The sequence below is a fragment of the Delphinus delphis genome, chromosome 2 (genome assembly GCF_949987515.2).
Source record: "Delphinus delphis chromosome 2, mDelDel1.2, whole genome shotgun sequence".
Taxonomy (NCBI): Eukaryota; Metazoa; Chordata; class Mammalia; order Artiodactyla; family Delphinidae; genus Delphinus; species Delphinus delphis.
In genome coordinates, this window is record NC_082684.1 from 163,531,422 (window position 1) to 163,558,184 (window position 26,763).

A 26,763-nucleotide genomic window follows, 5' to 3' on the forward strand; every position below is an offset into this window, starting at 1 on the left:
ATTTTTTTCCCTTTTTCTCTTTTTGTGAGTGTGTATGTGTATGCTTCTTTGTGTGATTTTGTCTGTAGAGCTTTGCTTTTACCATTTGTCCTAAGGTTCTGTCTGTCCATTTTTTTTTTCTTTTTTTTTTTGGTATAGCTTTTAGCGCTTGTTATCATTGGTGGATTTGTCTTTAGGTTTTGTTACTCTCTTCTTTCTTTCTTTTTATTATTACTTTCTAATTTAAAAAAATTTATTTTAATAACTTTATTTTATTTTACTTTATTTTTTCTCTTTCTTTTTTTTTTCCTCCCTTTTCTTCTGAGCCATGTGTCTGACATGATCTTGGTGCTCCGGCCAGGTGTCAGGCCTGAGGCTCTGAGGTGGGAGAGCCAGGTTCAGGACATTGGTCCACCAGAGACCTCCCAGCTCCATGTAATATCAAATAGCGAAAGCTCTCCCAGAGATCTCCATCTCAACGCTAAGACCCAGCTCCACTCAACAACCAGCAAGCTACAGTGCTGGACACCCTATGACAAACAACTAGCAAGACAGGAACAAAAACCCACCCATTAGCAGAGAGGCGGCCTAAAATCATAATGTTACAGACACCCCCAAACACACTACAAGACGTGGTCCTGCCCACCAGAAAGACAAGATCCAGCCTCATCCACCAGAACACAGGCACCAGTCTGCTCCACCAGGAAGCCTACACAACCCTTTCAACCAACCTCACCCACTGGGGGCAGACACCAAAAACAATGGGAACTACGAACCTGCAGCCTGTGAAAAGGAGACCCCGAACACAGTAAGTTAGGCAAAATGAGAAGACAGAGAAATACACAGCAGATGTAGGAGCAAGGTAGAAACCCACCAGACCAAACACATGAAAAGGAAATAGGCAGTCTACCCGAAAAAGAATTCAGAATAATGATAGTAAAGATGATCCAAAATCTTGGAAATAGAATGGAGAAAATACAAGAAACGTTTAACAAGGATGTAGAAGAACTAAAGAGCAAACAAACAATGAAGAACAACACAATAAATGAAATTAAAAATTCTCTAGAAGGAATCAATAGCAGAATAACTGAGGCAGAAGAACGGATAAGTGACCTGGAAGATAAAATAGTGGAAATAACTACCACAGAGCAGAATAAAGAAAAAGAATGAAAAGAATTGAGAACACTCTCAGAGACCTCTGGGACAACATTAAATGCGCCAACATTTTAATTATAGGGGTCCCAGAAGAAGAAGAGAAAAAGAAAGGGACTGAGAAAATATTTGAAGAGATTATAGTTGAAAACTTCCCTAACATGGAAAAAGAAATAATCAAGTCCAGGAAGTGCAGAGTGTCCCATATAGGATAAATCCAAGGAGAAACACACGAAGTCACATATTAATTAAACAATCAAAAATTAAAGAAAAAATATTAAAAGCAGCAAGGGAAAAGGAAAAAATTACATACAAGGGAATCCCCATAGGTTAACAGCTGATGTTTCAGCAGAAACTCTGCTAGCCAAAAGGGAGTGACAGGACATATTTAAAGTAATGAAAGGGAAAAACCTACAACCAAAATTACTTTACCAAGCAAAGATCTCATTCAGATTCGACAGAGAAATTAAAACCTTTACAGACAAGCAAAAGCTAAGAGAATTCAGCACCACCAAACCACCTTTACAACAAATGCTAAAGGAACTTCTCTAGGCAGGAAACACAAGAGAAGGAAAAGACCTACAATAACAAACCCAAAACGGTTAGGAAAATTGTAATAGGAACATACATATTGATAATTACCTTAAATATAAATGGATTAAATGCCCCAACCAAAAGACATAGACTGGCTGAATGGATACACAAATAAGACCCATATATATGCTGTCTACAAGAGACCCACTTCAGACCTAGGGACACATACAGACTGAAAGTGAGGGGATGGAAAAAGATATTCCATGCAAATGGAAATCAAAAGAAAGCTGGAGTAGCAAATCTCATATCAGACAAAATAGACTTTAAAATAAAGACTATTACAAGAGATAAAAAAGGACACTACATAATGATCGAGGGATCAACCCAAGAAGAAGATATAACAAGTGTAAATGTTTATGCACCCAACATAGGAGCACCTCAATACATAAGGCAAATGCTAACATCCATAAAAGGAAAAATCAACAGTCACACAATAATAGTAGGGGACTTTAACACCCCATTTTCACCAATGGACAGATCAACCAAAATAAAAAATAAATAAGGAAACAGAAGCTTTAAATGACACAATAGACCAGATGGACTTAATTGATAGTTATAGGACATTCCATCCAAAAACAGCAGATTACACTTTCTTCTCAAGTGCTCATGGAACATTCTCCAGGATACATCATATCCTGGGTCACAAATCAAGCCTTGGTAAATTTAAGAAAATTGAAATCATATCAAGTATCTTTTCCAACCACAACTCTCTGAGACTAGATATCATGTACAGGAAAAAAACTGTAAAAACTACAAACACATGGAGGCTAAACAATACACTACTAAATAACCAAGAGATCACTGAAGAAATCAAAGAGGAAATCAAAAAATACCTACAAACAAATGACAATGAAAACACGATGACCCCAAACCTATGGGATGCAGGAAAAGCAGTTCTAAGAGGGAAGTTTATAGCAATACAATCCTACCTCAAGAAACAAGAAACATCTCAAATAAACACCGAAAGCAGTTAGAGAAAGAAGAACAAAAAAACCCCAAAGTTAGCAGAAGGAAAGAAATCATAAAGATCAGATCAGAAATAAATGAAAAAGAAATGAAGGAAACGATAGCAAAGATCAATAAAACTAAAAGCTGGTTCTTTGAGAAGATAAACAAAATTGATAAACCACTAAGCAGACTCACCAAGAAAAAAAAAGGAGAAGACTCAAATCAATGCAATTGAAATTCTGTTGGAAACAAAACTACAGACCAATATCACTGATGAACATAGATGCAAAAATCCTCAACAAAATACTAGCAAACAGAATCCAACAGCACATTAAAAGGATCATACAGCATGGTCAAGTGCGGCTTATCCCAGGAATGCAAGGATTCTTCAATATACACAAATCAATCAATGTGATAAACCATACTAACAAATTGAAGGAGAAAAGCCATATGATCATCTCAATAGATGCAGAAAAAGCTTTCGACAAAATTCAACACCAATTTATGATAAAAACCCTGCAGAAAGTAGGCATAGAGGGAATTTACCTCAACATAATAAAGGCCATGTATGACAAACCCACAGCCAACATCGTTCTCAATGGTGAAGAATTGAAATCATTTCCACTAAGATCAGGAACAAAACAAGGTTGCCTACTCTTACCACTATTTTTCAACATAGTTTTGGAAGTTTTGGCCACAGCAATCAGAGAAGAAAAAGAAATAAAAGGAATCCAAATCAGAAAAGCGGAAGTAAAGCTGGCACTGTTTGCACATGACATGATACTATACATAGAGAATCCTAAAGATGCTACCAGAAAACTACTAGAGCTATTCAATGAATCTGGTAAAGTTGCAGGATACAAAATTAATGCACAGAAATCTCTTGCATTCCCATACACCCATGATGAAAAATCGGAAAGAGATATTAAGGAAACACTCCCATTTACCATTACAACAAAAAGAATAAAATACCTAGGAATAAACCTACCTAAGAAGACAAAAGACATGTATGCAGAAAACTATAAGACAGTGATGAAAGAAATTAAAGATGATAACAACAGATGGAGAGATATACCATGTTCTTGGATAGGAAGAATCAACATTATGAAAATGTCTGTACTACCCAAAGCAATCTACAGATTCAGTGCAATCCCTATCAAAGTACGACTGTCATTTTTCACAGAGCTAGAACAAAAAATTTCACAATTTGTATGGAAAGAAAAAAGATCCCGAATAGCCAAAGCAATCTTGAGAAAGAAAAATTGAGCTGGAGGAATCAGGCTCCTGGACTTCAGACTCTACTACAAACCTACAGTAATCAGCATGATACTGGCACAAAAACAGAAATATATATCAGTGGAACAGGATAGAAAGCCCAGAGATAAACCCACGCACATATGGTCATCTTACCTTTGATAAAGGAGGCAAGAATATACAATGGAGAAAAGACAGTCTCTTCAATAGGTGTTGCTGGGAGAACTGGACAACTACATGTAAAAGAATGAAATTAGAACACTCCCTAACAGCATACACAAAAATAAACTCAAGTGGATTATAGACCAAAATGTAAGGCCATGCACTATAAAACTCTTAGAGAAAAACATAGGCAGAACACTCCATGATATAAATCACAGCAAGATCCTTTTTGACCCACCTCCTAGAGAAATGGAAAAAAAAATAAACAAATGGGACCTAATGAAACTTAAAAGCTTTTGCACAGCAAAGGAAACCATAAACAAGATGAAAAGACAACGCTCAGAATGGGAGAAAATCTTTGCAAACAAAGAAACTGACAAAGAATTAATCTCCAAAATTTACAAGCAGCTCATGCAACTCAATATCAAGAAACAAACAACCCAATCCAAAAATGGGCAGAAGACCTAAATAGACATTTCTCCAAAGAAGATATACAGACTTCCAACAAACACATGAAAGAATGCTCAACATCATTAATCATTAGAGAAATGCAAATCAAAACTACAATGAGGTATCGCCTCACACTGGTCAGAATGGCCATCATCAAAAAATCTTCAAACAATAGATGCTGGAGAGGGTGTGGAGAAAAGGGTACCTTCTTGCTCTGTTGGTGGGAATGTAAATTGATACAGTCACTATGGAGAATAGTATGGAGGTTCCTTAAAAAGCTAAAAATAGAACTACCATACGACCCAGCAATCCACTCCTGGGCATATACCCTGAGAAAACCATAATTCAAAAAGAGTCATGTACCGCAATGTTCATTGCAGCTCTATTTACAACAGCCAGGACATGGAAGCAACCTAAATATCCATCAACAGATGAATGGATAAAGAAGATGGGGCACATCCATACAATGGAATATTACTCAGCCATAAAAAGAAACGAAACTGAGTTATTTGTAGTGAGGTGGATGGACCTAGTGACTGTCATACAGAGTGAAGTAAGTCAGAAAGAGAAAAATAAATACCATATGCTAACACATATATCTGTAATCTAAAAAAAAAAAAAAGGTTCTGAAGAACCTAGGGGCAGGACAGGAATAAAGACTCAGATGTAGAGAATGGACTTGAGGACACGGGGAGGGGGAAGGGCAAGCTGGGACAAAATGAGAGAGTAGTGTTGACATATAGACACTACCACATGTAAAATAGATAGCTAGTGGGAAGCAGCCGCATAGCACAGGGAGATCAGCTCGGTGCTTTGTGTCCACCTAGAGGGGTGGGATAGGGAGGGTGGGAGGGAGACACAAGAGGGAGGGGATATGGGGATATATGTGTATATATAGCTGATTCACTTTGTTATAAAGCAGAAACTAACACACCATTGTAAAGCAATTATTCTCCAATAAAGATGTTAAAAAAATAAAATAAAAATTTTTGAAGGATACGTGGTTGGAGAGATGAAGGGAAAAATAAATTCTAGGGTTGGAATTTCTCTATTAGGCTTTTATGCCTACTCTTAGCACATGTGGTCTTGCTAAGAATGTTCACGCACTGGATGAGCAATCCAAAGCAGATGTCCCTCCCCTTGCCTACTTTAGGGGGTTTATTAGCATATTTACACTAACCTCTACTGAAAACTTATCTGAATAATTTGTTTTAAAAGATACATATAAAGTTTTGTTTAATAATAATCGAGGTTATATTCGTGCAAAGTGCATAACTGGCAAGCTAGAGTCCCCATGAAAAAAGTAAAAACTGTGAATTGGAGAAAGTAATAAAAATAGCACATAGGTAGAATTCTCAAGGGAAAAAAAGACGTGTGCATTATCTGTTAAGATTTCATGCAGCAAAAATGGCATATAAAGAGTTTAGTTCAGGGGCTTCCCTGGTGGCGCAGTGGTTGAGAGTCCAGGTTCGTGCCCCGGGTTGAGATGCGGGTTCGTGCCCTGGTCCGGGAAGATGCCACATGCCGCGGAGCAGCTGGGCCCGTGAGCCATGGCCGCTGAGCCTGCGTGTCCGGAGCCTGTGCTCCGCAACGGGAGAGGCCACAACAGTGAGAGGCCCGCATACCGCAAGAAAAAAAAAGAAGAGTTTATTTCATATCGGAGAGTTAGTCCTGTATTGCTTTCTGCGTGTGTTTTCTACTCATATATCAGAAGATGGAGCTGAAATGGACCTATATTCTCAGTCTATGACAAAAGAGAATAATCCTTTATGTTATATTTCAGAGGAAGGGGCATAAAATACCTCAGAGACTTAAATTTTTGTATGCAAGCATAAACCTAGATTGTCTAAAATAAAGTGAACATGGTAGGAGATAAATATACTAGAAAACTTGACTAGAAAGACTTACGGAAGTTGAGCACAGAATTTGTAACTAGAAATGTCTGTGAAGTATAAGGATCAGGGCATTATGGGCATAATTAAGGATTATGCCCTAAATGCCATATGCCCAGTTTTCTCACCACAGGTCTGCTTTAGGCCTATGATCCCTATGCCCTATTTCTTTCTCTCTCAAAAGTGTAGTGGTTCGCCCTATAAGTTAATTATATGGTCACCCTACCTAACACCATTATGGAAATCCTTGCTATTGTCTAAGTTTTAACTGCATTTGTGTGTTCAGGACCTAAGGCATAGCTAGAATTCCTAGGTTAAGTTCAATTATTCTCCATAAAGGAATTCCTCTGACAGAGATCACAAGAGCCACAGGCCTGAAGTATTTACTATCTGGCCATTTACAAGAAAAGTTTGCCAGACAAATGGAAAACATATAACAAATATGTTGATTAATCAGAAGAAAAAGTAAAATATGTATTCACAATAAATTATTTTGGAAGAAAATATTGACTGTCTGGTTTTGAAGGGTTTAATGAAGTAAACAGTGACACTGGGATAAATGAGGTGGTTCTAATAGTTACCACCTAAGGAAATGACAAACAGCAAATGAAGGACCAGGTCAAATGAATATAATAGTGTTTGAAAATGAATAATAAAGAAGATTTTGAGAATGTTGAATTAATGGGTCTTCTGAACTATCAACATGAAGATTCAGGTCTAGATATCCATTCTCCTTATGCCTATATAGCTTTTGCTATAAATATTTTTTTCGATCTGGGTTAAAGGGGTGCTCTGGAATACTAAGTCAGTTTCATTAAAAGCAAATCTGAAGAAAAATCTACACATCCAAGAATGCTTCTGTAAACATAAGGCGACACTAACTGTATTTTATGAAGCAGAAAATTGCTTCACACCCAAATTCTTAAAATCCTTCTTTTTGCTGCCTTTAATGGGACATAGAACATTTGTACACATGAGCTGCATAAAACTCTAATAGAATTAGCATTTAGTAATTTGATATTTTATATGCCTGACAAATCTGATATAGAATAAAGGAAGGAAGCAGAACACTCTTTTATGACCAGAATCATTTCTTTTTTTTTTTTTTTTTTTTTTTTTTTTTTTTTTGCGGTACGCGGGCCTCTCACTGTTGTGGCCCCTCCCGTTGCGGAGCACAGGCTCCGGACGCGCAGGCTCAGCCACTATGGCTTACGGGCCCAGCCGCTCCGCGGCATGTGGGATCTTCCCGGACCAGGGCATGAACCCGTGTCCCCTGCATCGGCAGGCGGACTCTCAACGACTGCGCCACCAGGAAAGCCCCAGTATCATTTCTTAAAGTGGAAAGAATTTACTAATACATTGTTGGTAATCTACATAAGGACCTGGGCTTGGTATAGTCTTAGAAACAGACCCTTCCAGGTGAGTTCAAAGATTTATAATGAAGAAAAAAGAATAAAAATTTTAAAAGAAATCAAAGCTTTATGTATACTAAAAGCCACTACAAAATTATACTTATTATTTTTTTAAGCATTGATATTACAATCTAGACTTCAAGTGGCAAATTGAACTCAAATGTAGATAGATGGGATATATTTCAAAATACTTAAACATGCAGTTTTAAAATAATAAGGAAATCATCTTATGTAACATTACAGCAAAGTCTAGAAATCTTGGAAGTGTTTCCACCAAAATCAATTTACTTCTACTTGGAATAATCACTCTTAAGACTTTAGAAGATAAAGCTGAGTTTCCCGTGAGCCGAAGATATGCATGGAGAAATATGTTCCTTGAGCAAATAAATTGATGAAATGGAGCAATGACTATTTTCAAGTTTGAATGATTAATGTAAACAAATATGGACTGCCACACATGTATGAGAGATACTCTAATTTAACCTGGATCTTAGAAAAGTTATCTCACAAGTATAATATCTCTTGAAGGAAATAGAAGTGCACTATCAGAAATCATTAAGCAAATATCTTTTAAAAGACAGTGTTCTGCTGGTCATTATAAGATTCACTCAGGTATTATTGTCTGGTATTAAAATGCCTTAAATTACATCTTCTAGGGACATACAGAGAGAAAAAGAGAGAAAAAGTTGCTTCTCGGAGTGCCCTGTCAAAGTTATATTACCATATTTTAAATGAGCTCATAGTACTTGTCTAAAAGATTTAATTACATTGTAAAATATAATGATAACAAGCCTAGATTAATTAATGGGATGAGGTATACAAATGATTTAATAAAATGGTTTTCAAACTTTTTCTTCTTAAGCAGGAGAAACATTTTTGAAAAGCAGAAACTTCAAATACAAAACAGATAAAATTATATCTTATAGCGGGTTCATAGCCAGGCCCTCCCATCTCCTCCTCACTCGCTACAGCAGTCATTGAAGGCCTCTGCCAAACTAAACCCTGAACTCCGGACAGAGCTTAAAAATCCGTGATTAATACAGGTTTTCCTAGTTTAAAATACTAATCTTCCTATTTCACCCATTCTTTCTACAGATCATTTGCGAGGACCCAAATGCGCTGTGATTAGAAACACTTTATCTCTTAAGGAATGGTGGCAGAGGCAGAGAGGAGGGGGAGAGAGAGATTGATTTGTCTGGGACGGTTTACTGGTTCCCGTTCCTGGAGAGATGATGACAGATGTCACTTTTATTCCCTTATAGTACTTTCCCAAATGGTAAACGAGGATAAAGAAAAGTTCATCCTAGGATTCTCTGAGAAACTAGAAATACCATCTTATCTGTTTCTCTATAAATCTCAGCATTCCAAGTAAAATTCTGAAACTTTTTATAGTAAAAAAAAAAAATTAAATTGGGATAGAGACCTTTCTTTGATGAGATAGATAATCATCTCCTCGAAGGGATTTCTGGTTCCTTACCCAAGCCCGACTTTGCTATCTTGGCAGAACAGAGGTGAGTTGATTCATGCAACATTGATGTTCCTGAGGAAGACAGACAGCTCTGAAAGACCAGGAGCCATTAATCTCTGAGCACCATGGAATAAAAATTTACTGGCAGAAGGATAGCATTTTACAGAGGCATGGCACACCTAAACCTGCAAGACTTTATGTTCCTTTTCCGGAGCGAACAACAAAGTAAAAGTCGCTGCTCTTTCTGTCCACTTCTATGCATTTGAAAGTACCATTTAAGTATAATATTTGGTCTGAAATCAAGAAGTTTTAAGAAAGGGTGTCAAAAATCAGAATCCGGAAATGTCCAGGGGTTTTATTTATAACTGGGTGTTTGCTTCAATGGCTCACAGCCATGAGGAAGAATTTTTTTTTTCTTTCCCTGAGGGCTCAACTCTCACTTCTGTTCTACCAAAATAGCAAAGTTGAATGCTGGGCAAGGAATTTTTAGATTCTGGAAGAATTCATTCATCAAAAAGAAAAGATTTGTCCTCTTTCTTTTATACACCTAATTTTTGTGGCTAAAGAAGCTGGGTCAGTACTTGAAGGATATTTTATAGATTTTCAGTTATACCAATAACTGGTTAGGTTACAATATGTTTTTTTCCCAATAGGCATTTTTCGACCTGTGCTAGGTGCTATGGATGGTAAGAAGGCATAAAATAACATATTTATTGAGCACTCACTATGTCAAACACTGGAAGGGTACTTCATCTATATTATCTCATTTAATCCTCACCCAGTGAAGGTAGATTTTACAATCTCCAATTTACAGAAACTGAATCTCCAACAATAACTCGCCATAGATCTCACCCCGTAATCTCCAGTAATAACTTGGAGGTGGATCACATCAATCAATGGCAGAGTCAAGACCTGAACCTAATTTTATGTTTGCAATTCTGAAGCTTATGCTCTTTCCACTAAATAATGCAGCCTCAATTTTTTGCAGTAGTCAAATGGGAATAAGTGTAAGGAATACTGCCAGATTCGGGTGAGAATTACATAACTGACAGTTATTGAACACATGTCAACTACGACATGATTGAATGACGTCAATAACCTCCACTTCCTTCCTTTTCTTTTCCTCATTATACCCATAGTAAGTGAGATGATGTTTTGTTTTGTTTTTCCCTGGCAGTGCCCCAATAGCATGTTGAAATTATTAATCAAGTTGATTATTCATTTAAGTCTAGAGACTCCATTGCTCTTGGTGCCCGAATTCAGAAAGGGAGTTGAGTGTGGCAAGGGGAGTTCTCTTTTCTAATGTGACACAATGTGCTGTGCTCCCAGATTCTTCAGAATGTGCTAGAATGCTGCCCAAATACAGGACTCCAGAAGTTGCACACTTAGGTGGGAAAAGACCATTGTTTTTTAAATGGAATACTCACTTTACACAAATATTCTAAAAGCTACAAAAATGATTAATTTTGCTGTTAGGAATAATTACCAATAAATATAATCTTCCTTTTTCTAAGATAAAAACTATGTAACATCTTATTCATGTGTATATAATTTGAAGAAACAAAATGAACTATCTATTTAATTGTCATAGTCTGCCTTCAATTACCATACCTCAGCCTCAGATTACCACATATGTTCTTTGAAGAATTATGGTGTTTCTAAAGGAGTTGAAATCTTTCATAAATAAGAAGCCAAACTGTTAAAATGTGTTCGCAGCCAGATTCTGGCAAGTCGCCAAAGCCATATTTAAGATCAGTCAGTGAAGGAATATCTTATTCATACGGTTGGGATAACAAGTTTGATTTTAAATGGTAATAGCCTTTGGTAAACTGAAGACTTTGCATTCATCTCTAAGTGTATAACTTTTAACATATAGTAAACATTCTATTCTCAAGCTGGGCACTGTAATCTTGATTGGAGGTTGCACTTGGGAGAAGGATAGTCCTCCATGAGAGGACCCTTCCCTGGGAGCACAGCCTGGGTTAAGTCTCATAGAAGAGGGGAGTCAGATGGAATGGTAAAAGGGGCTTCAATAAAACAGAAGGCAAGCAAACTAAGTATGTTAGAAATTTGAAAAGAAGTTGGTAGGAAGCAAATGAAAATGCTGAGTCTTTGTTGTTGTTTGTGTCTCAGTTTCACCTAAGCCCCAGCGGCTACCCTCTTCTGGAAATCCTAGAGCAGATCATTTCTTAAGCTGACTATATTGACAGATGGCTCAATGACCAGAGATGTCTGGTTTCGTCTGGTGATATATACGAATCCCAGTGTCTCAAAAAGCGGAATACCTGCAATTTTTGTCTTTTTAGTAGCTTATGATTTCCACCCTACTCAAAAAGTTTACCCACTTATCTCGGAACATTAAACCCTAAGGTATCCCTTGGGTTCTGGCTGACTTTGTCATTGTAGTATTGAAGTCATTAGCTTTTCAGCTTTCCAACATCATAACAAATATTACTTTGTATCTCTAATGAGGGTTGTTATAAGTCTCAGCAGTTCAGTAATTCTTCTAAAGTCTGCTGTGGCTGCCTTGTTTTTGCCACTTAATCAAGCTATGAGTTGACTTATTTTACTTTACGTTCATACAAGGAAGATGAGAGGCAGGAAGCTGTTAATGATTTGATTATTTTGCCAAAGCTTCACCTTCTTGGGTTCTAACTTTGCCTCTTCAAACTGTACAGTACGCTGCTGATTAGAAGTACTGAGAGTAGCCATTTTGTCTTGTTTCTAATTTTAGGAGAAAAACATTCAGTCTTTCATCGTTATGTAGGATGTTAGCTATAGATTATTCATAGAGATATTGCATTATAGTTAACAAAGTCAAACTAATTAAAACATGGCCAAATAATGAATTTACTCCATGAATACAAACATGGTTTGGTTTAAAGAAATCTATTAATGCCATTTATAGCACTGGTATTGAAAATCATTTAGTCATCTTGATAGATGGGAATATATTTAATAAAATCCAACATTTTTTTCTAAGTAAAAATGTTAGCAGACTGAAATCGAAATATGCATATTAACATGATAACAAATATTATTTCAAACAGTGGAAAAAATATACTAAACATTAATGCCCCAGAGACATTCCCATTAAAATAAGGAAGAAGGCATGGGTGTGATTCCCACTATTATGTACCAGAATTCTATAACTCTGGTTAACACACAGAGAAAAGAAACAAATAAGAGACATGACTATTGGAAAGGAGAAGCAAAGTTATTATTTGTAAGTAAAGGAGTCAGATACAAAATACACAGAAGTCAATAGCTTTCCATATCAGAAATAACCATTTAGAAAGTGCAATGGTTAAAGCTCCTTAACAGTAGCAAAAATAGATAAAATAGTTACTAACAAACTTAATGATGTGTAGGTTCCATGTAAAGGAAATAATGAAAGTTTGATGAGGCACCTGAATAAACATTTTAATGGATGGGAAGCTAGAATATATTAAGATGTCAATTATTTCCACATCAATTCCATCAATAACATTATTATTTGGACATCAGACTATAATTATAAAAATCACAGGGAAGAATAAAGAGTGAGACAACTCAAGAAAAAATTGTAAAATAAGTTCAATGAAGGCAGACTTAAACTAAGTTTAGATAAATCATTAGATAAAACTGTAATAATGAAATCATTATAGGAATTGTACAAGAAGAAACAAGGCCATCAATGGAAGATTATACAATTTCAGAAATAGACCTTAGCATATGAGTTTATTATGTGATTAAACATGCAATTCCAAATGATGGATAAAGATCTCTTGTTCAAGGATGGCTAAGAGATCCTGGGACCCTTAGCCATCAATCTGAATAAAATTTGTCTCTTTAGATTTGGTTATAACATCATGCCATATACCACAATAAATTTAGAGTAGATTAAAGAATTGAAAGCAAAGGATGAAATAATGAACTAACTAGGAGAGATCATGGCAAATTTTACTTAATGCCAATGTAACGGAGGCCTCTTTGAGCAAAAGGCAAAGAAAGGAATCTTGAAGAAAATGTTGAAAAACTTCACAGTGTAAAGATACAAACCACTGTATGGCAAAAAAAAAAAATCATTTTGAATTGAATGGCAAATTACAGACAGATGATATATTTAACAGAAATGTAATGCCTTATTTTATAGACACACTATAAAAAAAGAATAGCCCAATTGAATAAAATGAGTAAAAGAAATGAATATACACTCAAAGATATAGACAGACATACGAATTGTCAATAAACATGGTTTAACATTTCACCTCACCTGTAATAAAGAAATGCTAATTAAAGTATGACTGTCACTTTTAATCCATCAAGTTGCAAAAAGAATGGTGGTATGTATTTTTATAAGGGTTAAAATAACATACGTGTGCTCATATAAAAGTTGAATAATTTTTTCCAGTTTTATTGAGAAATAATAGACATACATCACCAAATAATTTTAAGGCTTCCAGCATGATAGTTTGATTTGCATATATTGTGAAATGTTTACCACAGTAGGTTAAGCTAACATCCATCTTCTCATATAGATACAAAAAAAGGAAAGAAAAAAAGGAAAAAATTTTTCTTTTATGTTAGCTCACAGAATTTACTCTTTTAACAACTTTCCTATATAGCATGCAATAAAATTTTTATCAAGCCATATAATGAAGTATATGCGGTCGTTAAAAATTAACTCTCAAGGGATATTTATGGACATGGAAAAATGCCCAGATTATCATATTAACTGTAGAAAAGTGTTATCACATGTTATGATTCCAATTTGATTAATATATAAGTATATATAATTATATGTTAAATAAAGATTGGTTGGAAAATAAAACTAACAATATCTTAGCGTTGGGATGTTACCTACTTTAATTTCTGTTTTTATACTTTTCTGTAATTTTCTATTAAAATGATTGTTTTACAAACCAGGCAATACTATTTAAAGCATAAATATGATTAAAATTTTAAACTATTAGGATAGTATTATTCAAACTGAGGGTTGCAATTCAGGAGGGTCATGCTATCAATTACACAGTGGGTTGCAACCAGCATTTTTGTTAATGAAATAGAATGGAATACAAATATCTCTGTGCTTTATTTGTATGTTTAGAGAAAAAAAAAGAAACATCACAATAAATATTTAGTTTCAGCATACACAAACACACATAACCAGATATATAAATGTCTAAACACTTGATGTTAACTATATTTCTTGATATGGTTTATTTCAAAAAGTTTGAGAAACTACATTTGAGTAATCTGGTTTTTGATAGAATTGGAAGATTTCTGAAATTGCATACTTCATATTGCTAATGCAGTCACATCCCCTTCATGCAGGTGAATCAGCACAAAGCTGGAAGTCGTTGAGGAATTCAGATTTAACTATTTCATCTACTGCTGGTTTTTAAAAAATAACAACCACAATGTCCAAACATCAGGCTTAAACTTGTAAATACAGAGATTATATGATGCTCTGTAATGAAGGATTATTTAAGTCAATACACAGCCAAACTTGCATCATTTAAAATTCCCTGAGCCATATTTCAATATCCACTAGCAGCACGTAAAAGTTAGGTAGAACAAAGATAACAATTGAATTTTACTGTGAGATTAGTATTGCAACAAGTCAGTCCAAGTCTTTTGAATCAAATAGCTTTTAACTGTTTCCATATGGGTGAATACTTCATTCTCTTGCCCCTTCTAAGTAGTATTTTAAGAAACTTTTTAATGTAGGTATAAAATAAGTACTCAGATACCTAATAATCTGGGTAGAGTCAGCATCTCCCTGATTAAAACATGCTGAAAGTTCACAGCACCAGCCCATTACTAATAATTTGGCCCTAAAATGAGTTTACTGGATTGTCCAGTGCATAACTGACTGTTTTTATGCATCACTATTTCATGGCATATCTAAGTCTACTTTCATATGTCCTTCATTCCCTTAAAGTATTAACAGTGCATAAATGAGGATATTTTGCCAACATCAGTAATGCCTTTTAATCATAATGATTTTTGAAAAGATCAGCTTACTTCCAGATAAGCCTAAATAATGTAGCCTCATTCCCAGCATCAATTCTTTCCTACCTTACACACTCCAAGACTGAAAACAGACTTGTAATCAGGAGGTGACACTCAGAGGAAGAAAGAACTCCAGCATGGAAAGCCAATTACAAAAATGTTTTTCCTTTTTGAAAATATTTTTCATTGAAAGATAGGGGAAATAAAAACCAAAAAGTTAAAAAAATATCTTTTTAACCAATAGTTTGGAAGGAAAGAGAAATAAGATGTGAATTTTTTTAATGAGATAAAAGAATTGGAAGGATAAAAGACCCTGGTGTTATACTTTTAAAGACATGTTAGGGCTACTCTAGGTTCTAGAAATCTAAAGAAGAATTAAGGCTTTATTTTATAAAACCTGCAGCTCTGCAAGATGCCACAGCTGTAAAATGACAAGGTTCTGGATATCAGATATCAGATGATTTGACCCCAGTTTTCCATCCAAAACTCATCTCCAAAGCAAAGTTCCTGCGTTCTGCAGATAACTATTCTTGTTGGCATTGGATTATGATTCTGAGCTACAACTAATATCAAGAGCTTTTATTAAAAGAAAACATGCTGCATAGCCTTGCATACTATAATGATGTGAAATTTCATAATTTGTCCTATAGTACTGTCTCTGTAATAGATTACTGTGTGCTTAAATTCACCTGTCATTCCCAGAGCTCTTTGTACTCAGTGGTTCAGGCATGAAAATTCTGAAAAACTTTAAGCTCAAGTTTCTTGATTTTAGGAGAAGTGTTTTTAGCAGTAAAATCATCCGTCTCATGCCTGAGGCCAATTAGGAACAAGCATGCCCCATATGGGAAATGAGATATGATTTTTTTCTAATATTCTATTGATAATAATGATGATTGCAATCAGCATTGTAAATTTTATGACCAACCTTTCCAATGAAATTTTTCGGTATTTCAAAACAAATTGATTTTGCCATATCTTACGCTCCAGACTCATGGTTAAGATAAATGTTATTAGTTAGTTATAATCACAGATGTTTATCATTATACTTGTTTCTCTTCTAAAATACTTCATTTTTTAAGCATTTTCCATTTTTTTTGATGCTGGAGGATCATTTTTCACACTTTTGCAGACGATGGCAAGAAAACTTACTAAATATGCAATTGATTTTTCCATTAAGATAGCATGCCAATAAGTACACCCAAGGCTGCATGGACCATTTAAATCATCAGACACTTTGATGAGGTATTCTAGTCTTCAGAATTTTAAAGATCTTTATTTTTAGATAACAGGTCAGGAAACTACAGCAAGTGGGCCAAATTGGACCCACTTCCTGGCTTTGTAAATAAAGTTTTATTGAAACGCAGCCACACCCATTTTTTTATGCATTTGTCTGTGGCTGCTTTTGAGCTACAACCGCAGAGGTGAGCAGTTAGGACAGAAACTATATAGCCTACAAAGTCTAAAGTATTTACTACCTTGTTCTTTACAAAAAAACATGCTGACCCCCGATCTCCAAACTAATTCCTAACTGGGTCTCGGGATTCTGTGAAGTTTTTCTCCTAAATTTTCTTTTGTAGATGTTTCATCTCACTGGTGAAATGACACATGTTCAATTGTGTAGAAAGACATGGACTTCATTTTTAATCCTTGTGTATGTATTTTAACATTTACTCTATTTTCTTCATCTGTATATATTACCTTTGCAAAATAAGTTTTATTTCTAAAACCCTTTCCACAAAACAGGTAAGTTAGAGATGTGACAAGATTTACGCTTTAATCTCATGATTGGATAGACGCTGCAAGCTAGGAGAATTCTTTTCTAGGCTGCCTTATTAAATGGGGTTCACTTAATATGGCTCCTGAGGGCTTTGAAATCAACATCCCATTGAAACTGAGTGGAAAATAATACAATTAACTGGAAGTAGAGCTCTCTAATGATTCGTTTTGGAATTAGGTAATAGTGAGAAGAAGGGAATAACTTGAAAATAAAAACATTGGAAATCTGTTGTAGTTAGGAGCTCAGACTGTCAAAATCAATTCTTAAGGAATATTTACAAAACCACATAACCTCTATTTATAAATATTGAATAAAGATGTGCTCCATATTTGAAAGCAGCTTAGATTTTCACTCACAAGATTCTGTAATACTAATTCCCAAATATGATGATAAGGGACTTCAAGTGTAAAACACATTTCACATTAACATGGGACATTAATTCCTAAACATTTTCTAAATCCTATCTATACAGTTGAAGTCCTACTTACTCATTTTCAACCGTTGTCAACCTTGCTACATACATTCTACAAAGACATTCCTTAGGTATTAAAAACAGCTGATATTTACTAAATGTTGCCTATACAACAGTCTACTTTTAATCCTTACCTAACCTCCCTTACCTCGTTTTATAGATGAGGAAACCAGCTTAGATAGGAAAAATAACTTGCCTAAGATCACATGCCTATTTGGTGCCCAAGCCAAAACTGTGACTCAAGCAGTTTGAGCCCAGAATCTTCATTTGAACCATGTTCCCTCCAAAGTCTTGTGAGTACAAGAAGCTTGAAAGCAACCAAGTAATAATAAACACCAGCACTTGGTATTGAGAGGCATTGAAAAAGGTGTGCGAACTCTTCCGGGTGAGAGGAAAAGGAAATGCTGCTGGGAGGAGGTAAGTCTTGAGTTGAATTGGGTTTACTAATTGGAGACAAGGAAGGTATCCCAGACATAGGTAATAGCGTGTTCAAAGGCAGAGACTGGAAGAGTACACTTTCAGGGAGGTGTAATAAGGCACAGGAGATGGGCTGGTGGAGTGTGAAGGGGCCTGCAGTATTGCCATAGCTTACAGGAAGGCAGTGGTTTTCCCATTTCAGTGTGGTGAGGATCACCTGGGGCACCTGTTTACAGTGAAAATTACTGGGCCCAAGTTGTGGGAGAATCTTATCCAGTTAGATCCAGGAATTTGCATTTCAGCAGGAACACCAGGTCAGGAGAGCCTCTCTGAGAACACTGGAAATCAACATTCTGGAGTATGACATGGTTAATGTCGTGATGTTATAGAAAAACGACACAGCAGCTCAGTGGAGAGAGGAAGGTGTTCTCAAAAGTGATTTTTTATTTATTTAGAATTCAGAAATAATAGAAAGGTAGCTTTTCTTGACGATTTATACAACCCACGCACACACACACACACTTTCATTTATAATAGGTTTTCGATGTTATTTAAACTACTGGGTGATAAAATAAAATGCTGAAAAGGCAGGGTTCTGTTGTGTTAATTTTTTAAGGCGCCGTAAGGTACAAAAATATATGAATTTTTCAAACCAAACCTTATTTGTGTTTTGCCATTCTCAATCCTTCCCACCCTAGCAGTTAGTAAGCTGCAGTGTGAATAAATAAATGAATGGATTAGTTAATTGAATTACATATTTTCAGTAGAACCTAATTTCACACACTATAATTGAGAGATTATTTAATAACTCAAGCAAACTGCAGTGTTTCTGTACTTTTCTCTGGGATTAATGTAATAATTTAAGGGACTAATTACTTAAGGTAAAATTGACTCATAAATTTAAGATTTGGTACTGTCTTGTTATAATATAAGCTAAAAGTTGCTATTTCCCACTGGCTTTGAATACATCTAGAATGGAGTAAGTAAAGACAAACTGCATTTTAAAAATTATCTGTTGCATTTAATAACTTGTCAGATGGCTCCCAAAATATATTCTTTGTAGAAAATCGATATATTCCCATCGTGCAGAAGAGAATGTCAGTATACTTTTCAATATTTAAGTAAACTTGAAGGGAAGAAAAAGAAAAAAGAGGCAACAGCCGTCTAATTCATCTGGAATTAGACTCTAAACGGCAGAATCTCTTTGGGTAACCAGAGATAGCCTTGACCAACTGGGGACTCTCAAACTCGGGATGCCAGATCACACACTGATGTTTATTCCACACTTAAGCTTGTTCAACACAGATGGTAGGTATAAAATAGCTGAGCTCTAACAGATCATGTCTGGGCAGAATGATAAATATGGTCTTTTTTGTTGACAGTCGAGCTGTTTTCACATTCCACTTGAATTAAATTGTGCTCATTCATGCCATAGTACCTGATCTCTGGCAGGGATTCTTATAAAAAATCGTGTAGATTCATTGCAAAACAAGTGAAAAAAAAAGTTGTAAAGTAGCACTCTAAGAAAAATAAGACCAAAGTTGAACAGCCTATAAGAAACTATGACCAAAAGCCTCCATTTATTTTGAAAAAAAGATAAATATCTATTTAGATTGATATTTATTCATATATATTATATATAAGTATATATATTAATATATTAAAATTCAGGGGCAGTGCAAATCCTTAATTTTCATAAACTGGTAAAAATATTTAAAGTTTCTAATATGAAAAAGAAATCATATGTCAGATATACTAGGTATGATCAAATATAACACTGGCCCTAACTTTAAAATGTTCACAATCAAGTTTGGTAAATAAGACATAAAGCCATGATATTTTATATAAACGAGAAAAGTTAAATAGTAAAGTGAGAGATGATCACAGCAATGATGAAGCTTTATCCGAATGGGCTCTGGGTAGTAATTTCTGGGTCTTGAAAAGTGAATGAACTGTAGCTGGACAGGTAGGGGGGGCAGAAAATGATTTGAGTCAAGAAAGAGAGTGGGAGTGAGCAAAATCTCATCAACCCAGTGCTTGCTGAATTTGACCTTTTAGACGTGACCTAATCGTAGCGCTGGTAGCGACCCACAGGCACACACTCAACTTCACTGATTCACTACAAGGACTCACAGAACTCAGCAAAGCTGTTGTGCTCAAGGTTGCCATTTATTACAGCAAAGGGATACAGAATAAAATCAGCAAAGGGAAGGAACGTAGGGCAGAGTCCAGCCGTGACCAGGCACGGCTTCCGGTCATCCTCCCACAGTGGAGTTGGCCCATAATCCTCCCAGCAACTATTTGTGAAAACACACACCAAGTGTTGCCACTCAAGGAAGCTTATCCAGGCTCATCACCGTCCAGGATTTTTACTGAGGGCCATCACGTAGGTACGAAATTCTGCATGACTAACTTTATCTCTCATCTCCAGTGCCCCCAGGGGTCAAACTGATGCAACGTGGCCCAGGGATCCAGGCGAATGAAAACAGACATTCACCATAAATCATATTGTTAGTATGATCTAACATAGCCCAAGACCCAAGATATACAAAGGCACTTTTATCAGGCAGAATATTCCAGGGGATTAGAAGTGATCTCCCAGGAGCTGGCCAAGGGCCAGTTCTTTCTTTGGAATGCGTGGGTTTGAACACCCCAAACCCGCTGAGTTACTAAGCTTTTACTGCACAATAGGGAAAGAGTCTGTGTGACTGCAGGTCTTAAATTTTTAAATTTAACTAAAACAAAGAAAAAGATCTGAAAAATACCTGCAAAAGATTTTATCCACACGTTGTGATGATGAAAAATACATATGTATGAGGAAAAGAAAAGCCAACTTCATAGAATAGCTACTGTCTCACCTTTGCGTGGGCATCCAGGTGTTCTGCCCGGTGCAGTGAGCCTCAGTGGCGTGATTTATTGCCACATGCAACCATAACAGTACGATTACCTAAGGAGTAGTCCGTTATGCAGACCTCCATAAATGCTTCTCCACTGCTCCAGCTAACAGTTCTACAGAAGAAAGTTTATGTTGTGCAGATTTTAGAATTAACTACTTACCGATCTTTTTCTTTTAATTTCTACCCCCACTCTGCACCCCATACTTTCTTTTCTGATCTGCAACGTGGCCTTCTCTGAAGATGTTCCAGTGGATTTGATCGCCATCGGCAGGACTGGGTGGACAGCGGATGCCCCGAAGAGGTACACATGTGCTTTATTATGACAAGATTGTTGGGACCAAGCTGTCATGTATTGTTGCTGCAACTTAACGAAAATGGTATCTAATTTAATAAAAAGGGCCATCAGTTACTGAGCCCTTATATGTACCAGATGTTGGGTTTAACTCGACATGTATTATCTCAATTTATTCTTATACCCATCCTATGAGGTCAGAGCTGTTATTGCCTCCATAGGACCAAGAAGAGAAGAGGGAAGGGTGAGGGGAGATGTTGGGGAAGGGGGTGGAGAGAGAGTGTCTGGAATTAGGTGTGTGACTCAGCAATAGTAGAACCAGGACTTAAGTCTCTGTGAGCAAAGGGCAGTTCTCTTAAACATTCGCTGCTTTTTGAGATCTAGGAAGCCATTGTTCATCTTTTTCGCTCAAATAACAAAATCATTGGAATGGGGGGAAAGATTGATTGCAGCAAATTGGCATGATAGAAGAAGGTAGACATGGTCTAACATGGAAACAGTTAAGTCCCAGGCAAACATGATGGAGACAATGATGCAAAGAAGTGATTCAAGCAAGTAAATAAAATTGCAGAATGGATTTTAACCTATTTACAATTTTTTAGTGAATTGCATTTACACTGTCATTTCAGAGTCACATAAAAATATCCTATAAAATTCAGAAAGAAAAGTATTTGTTTCTTCTCCCTTTGTTAAGTTTTAGGGTTTGAATTTTGAATAAAAACCATTATAACTTTTCTCATTTAGTAAAGTAAACCATGTCAAAGAGCTATTTTCAGAACTCTTAGGCAATCCTAGTTACTAGAGCCTTTATTTTTAATTTAGTTTTTATTTATGATGCCTCATAACTATCTTGAAAAATACGTCTTTCAGGATATTCTTGAACATTAAGTACAGTATTGCCGATGCAGCTTTAATCAACTTTTTGACAGTTGTTTGGGGGGAATTACAGTGATAAATACTCATTTATTTCATGTCACTTATTTAACAACAGTAGTTCAAAAAGAAAATATATTGATAGAGTCATAGTTGTGTTTTCAGGTTGATGTTTCTTTCTTGTAATCACAGTTACCTCAGTTAAAAATGTTGAAATTGAATACCTGTGTAAAGATCAAGAGGGTGATTCAGACATCATCATTTTCTTGCTTTACTGTGGGCCCACCATGAAACATAAGCTATAGAGAAGAATCCATCATATTCTAAGGCCTCCTAAAGATATTTGTGGGGAATTTAATCATGTCCTATGGCCTGTGCTAAGCACTAAAATTACAAAGAATTTTTAAAAAAAATTACCCTCTCTTCCTAAGGAGCTCAGAATCTAGTACATTCTATAATATTCAGTGTTTCCTTTTTATTCTGTAAGTAAATCGTCAACATTACTTGCTTTATGGTGAGCAATTCTATCCTTCTGTTACAGGTAACTAAACAAGGTCACCAAGTCCAGTCCATTTTCTGTGCCTAAAACCAGTATTAAATTTTCCTTCTGATCTTGTGAGATGAATTTATTCAATAAGCACAAATCCTAATATGAGCATTTATTATGTACTGCTCTAAGCACTGCTAATGTAAAAGTGTGAGAAATGTGTGTAGCAGGGGAGACAGACACTTAACAAAGGACAGCACTTAGAAAACCACTCAGGCAAAGAACTCTAAGTGCATGGTCTTGTTAATTAGGACAAGGGAACATTTGCTTGGGGAGATGATATTTAACATGACTTCTGAAGGGTAACTGAAGGTAAGAAGAGTGGTGAGAGATGAGACTGGTGAGGTAAACAGGGCCCTAAATGTAACATTGAAGGAGTTTGGGCCTTATCTTAAAGGCAAGAGAAAGCTTTCTGGAGGGTTTTAATTAAGGGGGTGACATGATCCAAATGACTTTTTGGAAGAATGGATACATTGTATATTACACTGTCTTAATTACTATAGCTTCCTAAGAAATATTGTTGTTTATAGAACAAACCTCTTTACTTTTTCATCTTCACAAGCGTTTTGACAACTTTGGGGCTTTTGTTCTTCATATAAATTTTAGACTCAACTTACAAGATCTGTAATCAATCAATCAGTCAATCAATCTTGTCAATATTCTTACTGAATTTACATTGGATTTTGAATTATATCACATTTCTGAATTATGGAAATTTTATTTTTTACTTTATTTTTTAAATTTTATTATTTTTTTAATAGATCTTTATTGGAGTATAATTGCTTCACAATACTGTGTTAGTTTCTGTTGTACAACAAAGTGAATCAGCCATATGCATACATATATCTCCATATCCCCTCCCTCTTGAGCCTCACCGAGCTGATTTCCCTGGGCTATGCTGCTGCTTCCCACTAGCTATCTATTTTACATTTGGTAGTGTGTATATGTCCATGCCACTCTCTCACTTCGTCCCAGCTTCCCCCTCCCACCCCATGTCCTCAAGTCTATTCTCTATGTCTACGTCTTTATTCTTGCCCTGCCACTAGGTTCATCAGTACCATTTTTTTTTTTTTTTTAGATTCCATATACATGCGTTAACGGTATTTGTTTTTCTCTTTCTGACTTACTTCAGTCTGTATGAAAGACTCTAGGTCCATCCACCTCACTACAAATAACTCAATTTTGTTTCTTACAGCTGAGTAATATTCCATTGTATATATGTGCCACATCTTCTTTAATCCATTCATCTGTCAAAGGACACTTAGGTTGCTTCCATGTCCTAGCTATTGTAAATAGTGCTGCAATGAACATTGTGGTACATGACTCTTTTTGAATTATGGTTTTCTCAGGGTATATGCCCAGTAGTGGGATGGCTGGGTCATATGGTAGTTCTATTTTTAGTTTTTTAAGGAACCTCCATACTGTTGTCCATAGTGGTTGCATCAATTTACATTCCCACCAACAGTGCAGGAGGGTTCCCTTTTCACCATACCCTTACCAGCATTTATTGTTTCTAGATTTTTTGATAATGGCCATTCTGAGTTTTGATTTGCATTTCTCCAATAATTAGTGATGTTGAGCATCTTTTCACGTGCCTCTTGGCCATCTATATGTCTTCTTTGCTGAAATGTCTATTTAGGTCTTCCGCCCATTTTTTAATTGGATTGTTTGTTTTTTTGAGACTGAGCCCCATGAGTTGTTTGTATATTTTGGAGATTAATCCTTTGTCTGTTGTTTCATTTGCAAATATTTTCTCCCATTTTGAGGGTTGTCTTTTCATCTTGTTTATGATTTCCTTTGCTGTGCAAAAGCTTTGAAGTTTCATTAGGTCCCATTTGTTTATTTTTATTTTTATTTTCATTACTCTAGGAGGTGGGTCAAAAAAGATCTTGCTGTGGTTTATGTCAAAGAATGTTTTTCCTATGTTTTCCTCTAAGAGTTTTATAGTGTCTGGTCTTACATTTAGGTCTTTAATCCATTTGGAGTTTATTTTTGTGTAAGGTGTTAGGGAGTGTTCTAATTTCATTCTTTTACATGTAGCTGTCCAGTTTTCCCAAAACCACTTATTGAAGAGACTGTCTTTTCTCCGTTTTAAATCTCATCTTTTTATTTTTGATTTCTTACCTAATTGAATTGTCAGAGGTCACGTTCTATATGATACTGATTCTTTAAAATTGGTTGAAACTTTTAATGGAATAGCGAATGAGTAATTTGTACAAATGATCTACATGTGCTCAATAAGGATGTGTGTCTTCTTATTACTTGGGTATGAAGTTTGATAAATGGGTTCTAGGTATTTCCACCATAAGCTTCTTTACTATAAACATCTTTGCCACAAGCATTTTTGCTGCATAAGTAATTGGCCATAAGACAATTTTGCCGTAAAAGATAAAACAACGAAAAATAAAAGAGAGACGTTAGAAAGGACATAATTAAACATAAAAAATGAATAACAAAATTAAAAAGACTTCATTGCAAAATACAAAATATCTGAATACATTCAACGTGTGTGTAGACTCATGACAATACTGTGCAAATAACTAACTTTATTCTGTGGGTTGTACCTAAGCACTTGCCTTCCAAGTCTTTTGTTCATCATATTACATTCTTTTGTTGTTTATTGATTTGTCTCCTTGTTCAGCATCCCAATGTTATTTTCACTAAAATTTCTTCCTTCTTTAAGAAAGGTATTAATTTCCAAGTACTGGGATGCATGTTTATAACTGAGCTTTGTACTGTGTTGTGAAAGTCTCTGCACTGTTTGTTCTTAGCATTTTGTCACATGTCCATTGACAGACATTACAAAGTTCTGTGGGAAACATGGTTTCACTTCTGTGCCTTCAAGGCCCTCGGCCTCTTTCTCCTCCCATGTAGTGTGTTTCAAAAGAAGAAACCAACTCTTGGGGCAGATCATCACCATCTGTCATGATTTTTGTATTGTGTATATCAAACCAAACCATCAGCCAGGTATTTTATCTTTTATGGCAAAATTGCCAATTAGTTATGTGGCAAAAATATTTTCAGCAAAAATGCATGTGACAAAGATATTTACAGCAAAGAAGATTATGGTGAAAATTCTGGACATGTGATAAATATACTATTCAGTCAGACTGTCTTCATTCTCTTTATTTTTACCTTCTGAGCTCTTTGGAGAATAGGACCTTCTCATCATTTCCTTGTATCTTTTAACCTCTCCTTTATATCATCTATTTTCTTATTTCTCTATGCTGTATCCTGGGGGATTCCTTCAGATCTATTTGCCAGTTTATTAATTCTCTCTTCCTTTCGTTTAATCTGCTGTTGAACCTGTCCATTAAGGTAGTAATTCCACAAATATATTTTTCATTTCTAAAATTTAAATCTTTATTAAATCTGCGGGCCTCTCACTGCTGTGGCCCCTCCCGTTGTGGAGCACAGGCTCCAGATGCGCAGGCTCAGCGGCCATGGCTCACGGGCCCAGCCGCTCCACGGCACGTGGGATCCTCCCGGACCGGGGCACGAACCCGTGTCCCCTGCATCGGCAGGCAGACTCTCAACCACTGCGCCACCAGGGAAGCCCCGCCAAGTCATTTTTATAGTCTGTGATACTACTTCATTTTTAAATTTTATTTTTCATTTCTTTAAATATTTCATATATAATTTTTATATATTCCATATTTGATGCCCCTACTATGTAAAAGGTTTTGCTAGTCTAATTATGTTGTTCTTTGTTTTTGCTGGCTCTTTGTCAGACTACTCTTTCTCTTTCTGTGTTTCTCGGTCCTTTAATTAGAAGTGCATTTGTTTGATCTTATTCCATGGGAATCCCTAGCATGTAAATAGGTGATGCTTTCACCAAAGAAGTTTTGATGATGGGAACCTGAGGGCTTTAGGGGACACCATGTGTTCCTGCCTTAATATGGGGAGGAGAGGTTTGGATTTATCTCCCTCATCTACTGCTGGTAGAAGGCTTGATCTCCTTAGGGCATAATTAATTTGTGACATTTTTACCCTCAGCACAAACTGTGTGTTTTTACTTTGCCTAATGTATGTTGCTCCTACTTTCTTTATAGCACACAGCTTTTGCTTTATTCTGTTTTGTGGGAGAGGCAAAAGAAAGGCCCCCTCAGAGATTTTCTTTACTTCCCGAAAATCCTAGTAATGCTTTAAAATTCGTGTTTTATCCAGAATCCACTTGTAT

At 35.9% G+C, this 26,763-nt stretch overlaps 1 protein-coding gene across 1 annotated transcript in view; it reads left to right on the top strand.

Annotated features, from left to right (window-relative positions):
- Window positions 1–26,763, top strand: part of PLXDC2 (plexin domain containing 2) — a 407,678-nt gene that overhangs the window by 316,940 nt on the left and 63,975 nt on the right. The window contains exon 10 of the mRNA XM_060006184.1: window positions 21,112–21,172. Coding sequence (XP_059862167.1) covers window positions 21,112–21,172 — 61 coding nt within the window. The remainder of the gene's footprint in view (window positions 1–21,111; window positions 21,173–26,763) is intronic.